This window comes from Erythrolamprus reginae, chromosome 9, assembly GCF_031021105.1.
Source record: "Erythrolamprus reginae isolate rEryReg1 chromosome 9, rEryReg1.hap1, whole genome shotgun sequence".
NCBI classification, from domain to species: domain Eukaryota; kingdom Metazoa; phylum Chordata; class Lepidosauria; order Squamata; family Dipsadidae; genus Erythrolamprus; species Erythrolamprus reginae.
In genome coordinates, this window is record NC_091958.1 from 49,775,762 (window position 1) to 49,787,253 (window position 11,492).

The 11,492-nt window shown below is 45.3% G+C and overlaps 1 protein-coding gene across 1 annotated transcript; it reads left to right on the forward strand.

Moving 5' to 3' along the window:
• Positions 1–3,180: 3,180 nt before the first annotated feature.
• On the forward strand, positions 3,181–6,772 carry LOC139172286 (melanin-concentrating hormone receptor 1-like). Its single transcript, XM_070761249.1, has 2 exons — positions 3,181–3,341; positions 5,742–6,772. The coding sequence occupies exons 1-2, from the start codon at positions 3,257–3,259 to the stop codon at positions 6,731–6,733; spliced, it is 1,077 nt and encodes a 358-aa protein (XP_070617350.1). The 5' UTR covers positions 3,181–3,256; the 3' UTR covers positions 6,734–6,772.
• Positions 6,773–11,492: the final 4,720 nt, after the last annotated feature.

Sequence of the window (11,492 nt, forward strand, 5' to 3'; positions counted from 1 at the left end):
GTTGTCTCTGTGCCATTTCTCAGTTTCCACCAGTGGTATGAATTTGTAAAGCTCTGGCACTTCGACTTTAGCCCTCTCTCTCCCTACTCCCTCTCTCCCTCTCCTTCTCTCTCCCTCCCACTCTCCCTCTATCTCTATCATTTCAGGCCTGAGTGCTACACCTGATTCTTCTTGTGAAAACAACAACACATTGTCCTAGCATTACAGTGATGGCAATGTTGGTTATGACCTTTAAAGTCCTTCATGGCATTGGACCAGAATATCTCCGAGACCGCCTTCTGCCGCACGAATCCCAGCGACCAGTTAGGTCCCACAGAGTGGGCCTTCTCCAGGTCCCGTCAACTAAACAATGTCGGTTGGCGGGCCCCAGGGGAAGAGCCTTCTCTGTGGCGGCCCCGACTCTCTGGAACCAGCTCCCCCCCGGAGATTAGAACTGCCCCTACCCTCCTTGCCTTTCATAAACTCCTTAAAACCCACCTTTGCCGTCAGGCATATCTCCCCTGGGCCTATACAATTTATGTATTTATTTATTTATTTATTTATTTATTGGATTTGTATGCCGCCCCTCTCCAGAGACTCGGGGCGGCTAACAGCGACAATAAAACAGTGTACAATAGTAATTTGGTATTGATGATTAAAAATCAATTAATATAAAAACCAAACATACATACATACATACCATGCATAGAATTGTAAAGGCCTAGGGGGAAAGAGGATCTCAATTCCCCCATGCCTGGCGGCAGAGGTGGGTTTTAAGTTGTTTACGAAAGGCAAGGAGGGTGGGGGCAGTTCTAATCTCTGGGGGGAGTTGGTTCCAGAGGGCCGGGGTATGTATGGTATGCTTGTATGTATGTATGCTTAATAATGGGTTTTTTAAAAATATTTTAAATTGTAAATTATTAGATTTGTCATGAACTGTTTTTATTGTGTTGTGAGCCGCCTCGAGTCTACGGAGAGGGGCGGCATACAAATCTAATAAATAAATAAATAAATGGTGATGGTATGCAGAGCCATAGCTGCTGGAACGCAAGCCTTTGCCAATCTCTGTTCCAACGTGCATGTATGTGCCAGCCAGCTGATTTTTGGGTTGCACAGAGGCTCTGGATGGGCTTTTTTGGCTACCAGAGAGCCTCCAGAAGGATGGGGGAGGGCATTTTTACCCTCCCCTGGTTCCAGGGAAGCCTTTGGAGCCTGGGGAGGGCGAAACACGAGCCTACTGGGCCCACCAGAAGTTGGGAAACAGGCCGTTTCCAGCCTTCTGGGGGCCTCCGGGGGCCAGGGAAAGCTGTTTTCGCCCTCCATAGGCATTGAATTATGGGTGTGGGCACTCACACACGTGCAATAGTGCGCGCGCGCACTCTTTCGGCACCCGAGAGAAAAAAGGTTTGCCATCACTGCCCTAGAGCAGTGTTTCCCAACCTTGGCCACTTGAAGATATTTGGACTTCAACTCCCAGAATTCCCCAGCCAGCAAATGCTGGCTGGGGAATTCTGGGAGTTGAAGTCCAGATATCTTCAAGTGGCCAAGGTTGGGAAACACTGCCCTAGAGTAAAGTTAAGCCATAGGGATTCTCCTTTCTGTGTTTTGGATTCAATCTCTCCCTAGGATATTCTGGATACACAATCTGAGTAAGAATCTAGCCAAAGACCAAGCTTAAGATGATGTTAGCTACATTTCCCTTTCCCAACATCAAAAAACATAAGGTGGTCCTCGAGTTAGGACCACAATTAAATTCTGGGAGTCGACATAAGGTGAGGTTAGGAGGAAGAAAATGGGCGACGGAATAAATGAAGGGAAATTAGGAGTGCCTTCTAAAATTGGTCCTCTAACCCCAACTGAGCAATCTCTGTAGCCCACGCTTGACCAATGACACTCCAGGAGTGCCAACGTCAGGAGAACAACAGCCAATTTAACACACACAGTCGACCGAGCCACATTGCGATGTAGTTTGTGCTCTGTGTACCTTTTGAACGCAATCACTCTGGTTTCTGAGCAGCACGGAGTGACTTGTCTCTACAGGATAAGCTTTTATAACCTCCCTTATTTGATCCCATTAGCTGGACAGATCCCCATACAACCACAACTCAAAGAGGCCCTGGGAGTGGAGGGGGTGCTTTCCAACCCCTTTTCGCCCAGTTTTCCCCCCCCCCTCCCAATTTGTACAACACCCTCTAGTAAAACGTACCTGTCTAATTTACAGCTCGGTTGTTTTGCTGGCTTAATTCAACCCACCACTCTTTAAAATTGCGAGAGCAATTATGGGCTTCTCTAAGTATGTCCATATCACTCCAACACTCCGCAGTCTGCATTGGTTGCCGATCAGTTTCCGGTCACAATTCAAAGTGTTGGTTATGACCTATAAAGCCCTTCATGGCACCAGACCAGAATATCTCCGGGACTGCCTTCTGCCGCACAAATCCCAGCGACCTGAGTGGGCCTTCTCTGGGCCCCTTCGACTAAGCAATGTCGTCTGGCGGGACCCAGGGGAAGAGCCTTCTCTGTGGCGGCTCCGACCCTCTGGAACCAGCTCCCCCCTGAGATTAGGATTGCCCCCACCCTCCTTGCCTTTCGCAAACTCCTTAAAACCCACCTCTGCCGTCAGGCATGGGGGAACTGAGACATATCCCCCTTGCCCATGTTGTTTTGGTTTTAGATTGATTGTGTGCTTGTTTTTTTAATATTCTGGGGTTGTTTTTTTATGAATTTTTAGCTTAAAATTGTAATTGGATTGGTGGGTATTGGATTTGTTATTATGTATTGTTTTTACCTTGTTGTAAGCCGCCCCGAGTTTGCGGAGAGGGGCGGCATATAAATCCAATAAATCTAATCTAATCTAATCTAAAAGTATCCTGGGGATAACTCATTTAACCAGGGTTGGCTGGCCCTGGATCATGCCCGCTGCCCCCCACCCCACCCCAGGTCTACCATAAACATGATGTGGGCTTAAACCCCGCAGCTCACATCCTCGCTTCGAAGCTAAGTCCTCCCCAAAAATGCACACCACAGAGGGGCTAGCATTGGTGTGTGCAGAAGGCAGTGCGTGAAAGCCAGCAAAGTCGAGAGAAGCGAGTGGGCTGTGTATATGTTGCGTTTCCCCTTTAATGCCACAAGCAACACGGCTCGTCTCGAAGAATCAGAAAAAATGTGAAAGGCGCGAGAGCATCTCCTGGGGAATCCCATCTCCGCATGATCCCACCTTGCCTTGTTTCCCACCAACCCCGGGGATCTAATTGCTTTCCTACGCTCCCTCGAAAAAATGGATTTTCAAGCCAACTGGACCTCGAATGATTCCAATTCGGTTCTAAACATCTCACAGCTGGGACAAGCCTTCTCTCCCGACGGTAAGCTGAGGCAGGGACATCGGGGAAGAAAAAAGGGAAATAGAAGGTTGGGGTTGATCCCAAACTTTTTTTTAGATCTTTAAACCTGGAGGGAGAGGAGGAGAGGGAGATGAAGGCAGAAAATAGCTAAGAAATATTTTATAGCCAGTAAGAGAAATATCTCAAAAGGTGGCGTGTTTCGGTGTTTCTGGGTGATTCCCTTTAGCTGCAGAGATTTTATTCATTTTCACGTTTCTTAAATTCCCAAGATATCGAGGCTCTGTGTATTTGTGTATTAAAGGTAAAATTAGGGGATGAAAGACTTCACTTATCCCAGGTAAGGTCATCTTTGGCTTTCGCCTTTGTTGAATAAACCAGCGATGATGTGGTTTGCACGAAAGGCTTAGGCAAATTTGGATTCGGTTTCTGTTTAATCTGCTTTTCAAACCCAACCCAGATAATGCTTGCTTGTCCTCGTAAATGTGGGAGAATTGGATGCTGGTCTGGCTATTGCAAAATGATTCTGCTTGGTCCTTTCATCTGGACAGTTTGTGTAAAACGAATGCAAGACGGTCCCTGATACACCGTGGTTAACCTAATTTAGCTTTAGAACCCAAGAAACATAGCAACCCATTCACCACTCTGGAGAAAGCAGCAAATAAATGATAACTAGGAAGGAGGTGTATCTCATGAGTTAAGGCTTACTTGGGTGTAGAGGTCCTCTTCCTTAGCTAAAATTTTGGGACTTGAAGCCCACAAGTCCTAAAGTTGCCAAGTTTGGATATCCTTAATTTAGAACTTTATTTGCGCTCTTAATATTATTTATTTATTTATTTATTGGATTTGTGTGCCGCCCCTCTCCGGAGACTCGGGGCGGCTAACAGCGACAATAAAACAGTGTACAATAGTAATTTAGTATTAGAAATGATTAAAAATCCATTAATATAAAAACCAAACATACATACATACATACCATGCATAGAATTGTAAAGGCCTAGGGGGAAAGAGGATCTCAATTCCCCCATGCCTGGCGGCAGAGGTGGGTTTTAAGTTGTTTACGAAAGGCAAGGAGGGTGGGGGCAGTTCTAATCTCTGGGGGGAGTTGGTTCCAGAGGGCCGGGGCCACCACAGAGAAGGCTCTTCCCCTGGGTCCCACCAGGCGACATTGCTTAGTTGACGGGACCCGGAGAAGATCCACTCTGTGGGACCTAACTGGTCGCTGGGATTTGTGCAGCAGAAGGCGGTCCCTGAGATAATCTGGTCCGGTGCCATGAAGGGCTTTATAGGTCATAACCAACACTTTGAATTGTGACCGGAAACTGATCGGCAACCAATGCAGACTGCATATAGTTAAAGATTTCAACCATGTTATTTTCCTGCCCCCCATGATGCTTTCACTCTTTTGGGGTGACATGAACATGGAATGGTAGCTCCAAATTCTTTGTCAAGAATCAAGTGTTGTACCACATGATTCTTGACAAATGTACCTTTTCTTTCATGCACACTGAGAGCATATGCACCAAGACAAATTCCTTATGTGTCCAATCACATTTGGCCAATAAAATTATTCTAATTCAAAGTTCAAGAAATCTGATCTGGGGCAACTAGTAGCCATCTCAAGTTCTGGTGATCCAGCTTTCGTTGAGGATTCTTGAACATGGCACTTCAAGTACAGCGGTACCTCTACATACGAACTTAATTCATTCCATGACCGGGTTCTTAAGTAGAAAAGCTTGTAAGAAGCAGCAATTTTTCCCATAGGAATCAATGTAAAAGCAAATAATGCGTGGGATTGGGGAAACCACAGGGAGGGTGGAGGCCCTGTTTCCTCCCAGGAGATTCCTAGAGAGGCCCCACGGAGGCTTCTCCCTGCCTTTTCCGACCCTGTTTCCTCCCAGGAGATTCCTAGAGAGGCCCCATGGAGGCTTCTCCCTGCCTTTTCCGACCCTGTTTCCTCCCAGGAGATTCCTAGAGAGGCCCCACGGAGGCTTCTCCCTGCCTTTTCCGGCCCTGTTTCCTCCCAGGAGATTACTAGAGAGGCCCCACGGAGGCTTCTCCCTGCCTTGTCCGGGCCTGTTTCCTCCCAGGAGATTACTAGAGAGGCCCCACGGAGGTTTCTCCCTGCCTTTTCCGGCCCTGTTTCCTCCCAGGAGATTACTAGAGAGGCCCCACGGAGGCTTCTCCCTGCCTTTTCCGGCCCTGTTTCCTCCCAGAAGATTCCTAGAGAGGCCCCATGGAGGCTTCTCCCTGCCTTTTCCAGTTACAGTTTCGGAGGGTCAGGTTTGTAAGTGGAAAACGGTTCTTGAGAAGAGGCGAAAAAATCTTGAACACCCGGTTCTTATCTAGAAGAGTTTGTAAGTAGAGGCGTTTTAGGTAGAGGTACCACTGTACCCTTTTTCTCCCCCTTCTCTTTCTTCACAGGTGACCTCGGCTCCATGAGTTATTCAACCATTATCATGTCCACCCTCTTTGGCATCATCTGTCTGGTGGGCATCGTTGGCAACAGCCTGGTGATCTGCGTTGTCTTGAAGAAATCCAGGCCCACCAGCACCGTACCTGATATCTTCATCGTCAACCTTTCCGTGGTGGACCTCTTGTTCCTTCTGGGGATGCCCTTCCTCATCCACCAGCTGTTGGGCCAAGGGAGCTGGAAATTCGGAGGGACAATGTGCACCATCATTACCGCCTTGGATGCCCACAGCCAGTTCACCAGCACTTACATCCTCACCGCCATGTCCATCGATCGGTACTTGGCTACAGTCTATCCTTTCTCCTCCACCCGCTTCAGGAAACCTCCCCTGGCCATCATGGTCATTTGTGTACTCTGGGGCCTCTCCTTTCTCAGTATCACTCCGGTCTGGATGTACGCCCAGCTCATTCCTTTGCCAGGAGAGCTCCTGGGGTGCGGGATACGTCTGCCGTACCCTCAGTGGGACATCTACTGGTATACCCTTTACCAGTTCTTCCTCGCTTTCGCCATCCCGTTTGCAGTCATCACCGTAGCCTACCAGAGAATCCTCCTAAAGATGGCCAGATCTTCTGAAGCCCTGACCAGGCAAAGAGGCACCCAACTTCGGATCAAGCGGGTGACACGCATCGCCATCGCCATCTGCTTGGCCTTCTTCTTGTGTTGGGCTCCCTTCCATGTCCTACAGCTTATCCAACTGGCCGTCAAGCCCACCTTGCCGTTCTACTACGCCTACAACGTGGCAATCAGCCTGGGTTATGCCAACAGCTGCCTTAACCCTTTCATCTACATCTTGCTGGGTCAGAACTTCCGTCGGAGAATCACCGTGTCTGACCAACCTGTGGAAGTCGAGGGGCTCTTCCAACATCACGTCAAAAGCGCCCCTGGAGACCCCAGTGAATCTGGGCAGCCTTTGCTACACTTGGTCTCTGTCTTGGCCAGATAAGGAGACCTCACCTACAAAAAGATATTGACAAAATTGAACGGGTCCAAAGACGGGATACAAGAATGGTGGAAGGTCTTAAGCATAAATTGTATCAGGAAAGACTTCATGAACTCAATCTGTAGAGTCTGGAGGACAGAAGGAAAAGGGGGGACATGATCGAAACATTTAAATATGTTAAAGGGTTAAATAAGGTTCAGGAGGGAAGTGTTTTTAATAGGAAAGTGAACACAAGAACAAGGGGACACAATCTGAAGTTAGTTGGGGGAAAGATCAAAGGCAACATGAGAAAATATTATTTCACTGAAAGAGTAGTAGATCCTTGGAACAAACTTCCAGCAGACGTGGTTGGTAAATCCAGTCACTGAATTTAAACCTGCCTGGGATAAACATATATCTATTGTAAGATAAAATGTGTATGTTAGTAAATGGGGTTCTTTTTAAATCTTTTTAAATATTTTAAATTTATTTGGATTTGTCATGATTTGTTGTATTTTGCTGTGAGCCGCCCCGAGTCTGCGGAGAGGGGCGGCATACAAATCTAAATAATAAATAATAAATAAATAATAATAAAAATACAGGAAATAGTATAAGGGCAGACTAGATGGACCATGAGGTCTTTTTCTGCCGTCAGTCTTCTATGTTTCTATGTTTCTATGACACAAATGGATTTATTTGGGTGAATTAACTCCAGGGATATGTGTTCATCTACCACCTCTCGCCTCACAATCAGAAGGCTGGGAGTTCGATCCTAGGTAGAGGCAGGTATTTCTCTCTCTGGGCAAAATCTGCTGAATATAACTCCATAGTGGCAACAGGAAGGGCATCTAGCCAGTAAAAACTCCGCTCCATTCAGTTGCCCAGACTCTCGTCCAATGATCCCTCTAACGTTAGAAAATGGTGCACAGCAGTTGGAAACTGCTGTATGGTGTTCTCTCGTTAGCTGCGTAGCTGCGTGGCTGCGCAGCTTAGAGGGAATATTGCTCTAGCCCGCAAGGGATTATGGGGTCATTAAATGGAGATTGTGTGTGTTCATCCACCATTTTTGAGAACTGGGGTCTTTGTATGTAAACTGATCTATGGCTTAATCTGCAGGAGGGGGGGTCATTAAATAAACCGATGTTTTGCAAACCTGGCAGCTGTAAGAGGGGTGGACTTTTAAGAATTCTGACTGGAATTCTTTTACGTCATAAAAGTGCCCAAATTTTTTGTGTGTGTCGGGGAAACAATTGAAATAAACAAAAGACAGCTGGAGGCATCATGGACATTGCATGCTTTTTTGTTTTAGTATTGAGATTCTCCAAACACACCAAATTGATCTCCGGGTCCCGTCAACTAAACAATGTCGTTTGGCGGGACCCAGGGGAAGAGCCTTCTCTGTGGCGGCCCCGACCCTTTGGAACCAACTCCACCCTCCTAGCCTTTCGTAAGCTCCTTAAAACCCACCTCTGTCATCAGGCATGGGGGAACTGAGACACTCTTTCCCCCTAGGCCTTTACAATTTTATCCATGGTATGTCTGAATGTATGTTTGGTTTTTACTTTTATGGGTTTTTAATTGTTTTTACTATTAGATTATTGTGTATACTGTTCTATTATTGCTGTTAGCCGCCCCGAGTCTCCGGAGAGGGGCGGCATACAAATCCAATAAATCAATAAATCAAATCAAAACATTTTAGATGACATCTGTAGCCTCATTATTGGACGTGGGGCAGAAATCTTTTTGGGACCGGTCCCATGAAAACATTCACCAGCAATTTTGCTTGATTTTCTCATTTAAATTCAGTTTAACTCCACCTGATATTGTATGTACATGCTATGCTGATTAAATCTATTTATTTTATTAATTGGATTTGTATGCCGCCCCTCCCCGTGGACTCGTGTGTGTTTACAAATTACAAAAAACTGTATTGCTTTATTTTGTGTTTTGATTTTGTTTCACCTGGAGTTCTGACCTTAAGTGTTCGTGAACTGCATTGTACACTCAAAAATCTTGAATAAAGAGAATCTTAACTTTCTTTTAGAGAAACAGGTTGCTGGGGAGGGAACGACACAGCTACTTCATACCTATTTTAACTCTTCTCCTAGATTCCTTCTTTTATTGGAGAAAGCTAAGATTCATTTAATGACCACAATTCACTGAACAACCAGCCTCCAAAATTGTTGGATCCAATTTCCATTGGTTTAGATTTGACCCAGGATCATCCAGTAGATGCTTGGACTCTTTTTCAGTTGATTAAGTCACATTATTTGAATAACCACCAAAAGGACAAATGATAGACAGCATTATTTGTTGAGAAGCACAGTCACATTTGAAGGTTTTGTACTGAGCCCACAAGGTTCAGTATGATAACAGATTAGGCAAGTAGCTCAATTTTCTTTAATGGCTATAAAAGTCCTGTTCTAGATAATGATTAAAGTGTTTATGGGTAAAAACATACTATTTAATTATTTCCTATTTTAAAAGTAATTAAGGATCATACTAAGGTACTAGAGAAGGAAGTACAATAAAAACACTATCAAGAATTCAATAAAAAGTGTGGTCAGGCGGTAGGAAAAGCAAGTAGGATGCTTGGCTGCATAGCTAGAAGTATAACAAGCAGGAAGAGGGAGATTGTGATCCAGCTATATATAGAGCTGGTGAGACCACATTTGGAATACTGTGTCCAGTTCTGGAGACCTCACCTACAAAAAGATACTGACAAAATTGAACGGGTCCAAAGACGGGCTACAAGAATGGTGGAAGGTCTTAAGCATAAAACGTATCAGGAAAGACTTCATGGACTCGATCTGTATAGTCTGGAGGACAGAAGGAAAATGGGGGACATGATCGAAACATTTAAATATGTCAAAGGGTTAAATAAGGTCCAGGAGGGAAGTGTTTTTAATAGGAAAATGAACACAAGAACAAGGGGACACAATCTGAAGTTAGTTGGGGGAAGGATCAGAAGCAACATGAGAAAATATTATTTTACTGAAAGAGTAGTAGATGCTTGGAACAAACTTCCATCCGAGGTGGTTGGTAAATCCACAGTAACTGAATTTAAACATGCCTGGGATAAACATAGATCCATCCTAAGATAAAATACAAAAAATAGTATAAGGGCAGACTCGATGGATCATGAGGTCCTTTTTTGCCATCAATCTTCTATGTTTCTAAATAGTGCATAAACTTACTATTCCCACTGCGTACACCCACCCACCCACCCACCCCTGTGGGGACAGCAGGCCATTACTGTGTGCCTCCCTTACAAAAAGGTCACTTAAAAATCATATTGTCTGTGGAGGAGGAATTTCTGCCTGCTGGATAAGAGAACAGGAGTACTGAGAAGCAACTGACCCATCAAATTATGCAGAATCACAAAGCTGAGAGAGCGGGAGAAATTCCCCCAAGACGTAAGATCAATCCAATTCCTCATTGTAAGCTCCAGAAAAACTACGCATCCCTCTTCAGCCCAAGATCAAATAGTTGTGGGGGTTTTTTGCAAACGCAAGAAGGGGGAAAACTCAACCCTTTGAGAAAGCAATGTAAGAGTGATGGTTAAGCAGGAATTTATCTCAGAGAATTAAGAGCGTTACAAAACATGATCTAAGTATTGCCCACAAGATCATATGTTGCAATGTCCTGCCTGTCAAAGACTACTTCAGCTTCAACCGCAGCAACACAAGAGCACACAACAGATTCAAGCTTAATATTAACCGCTCCAAACTTGACTGTAAAAAATATGACTTTAGTAATCGGGTTGTTGAAGCGTGGAACTCATTACCGAACTCCGTAGTATCATCCCCTAACCCCCAACATTTTGCCTTTAGACTATCCACGGTTGACCTCTCCAGATTCCTAAGAGGTCAGTAAGGGGGCGTACATAAGCGCACTAGAGTGCCTTCCGTCCCCTGTCCTATAGTCTCTCCTATACAGTGATACCTTGTCTTACAAACTTAATTGGTTCCGGGACAAGGTTCTTAAGGTGAAAAGTTTGTAAGACGAAACAATGTTTCCCATAGGAATCAATGGAAAACCGATTAATGCGTGCAAGCCCAAAATTCACCCCTTTAGCCAGCCAAAGCGCCCGTTTTTGCGCTGCTGGGATTTCCCTGAGGTTCCCCTCCATAGGAAACCCCACCTCTGGACTTCTGTGTTTTTGCGATGCTGCAGGGGAATCCCAGCAGGGGAATCCCAGCATCGCAAAAACAAGTGCTTTGCTGTCAACGGAAGTCCAGAGGTGGGGTTTCCCATGGAGAGGAGCCTCAGGGGAATCCTAGCAGCGCAAATACGGGTGCTTCGCTGGCAACGGAAGTCTGGAGGCGGGGCATCCCAGCGGCGGCGGTGGGTTTGTAAGGTGAAAATAGTTTGTAAGAAGAGGCAAAAAAATCTTAAACCCAGGGTTTGTATCTCAAAAAGTTTGTATGACGAGGCGTTTGTAAGACGAGGTATCACTGTATCCCGTATTTCTTCTGTACTATATCCTCTATAACCTTCATTGTGTATTATTGTGTATTGGAATGAATGAATGAATGAATGAATGAATGAATGAATGAATGAATGAATGAATGAATGAATGAATGAATACTGTAAAATGAATTAGCCATTCAATTCCCCAAATTTTAAAAGCCTGGTCAGTCTGGATCCTACCCAGGTTTTTTTTCCCGATCCTTGATTGGGGAAGCCATAACCGGATGGGTTTCTCACACAAGCGTAACCAAGTTACCAGCAGGCCATCATGTCACGGCTTAGGGGAATCATTTCAGCCACACACATCCTG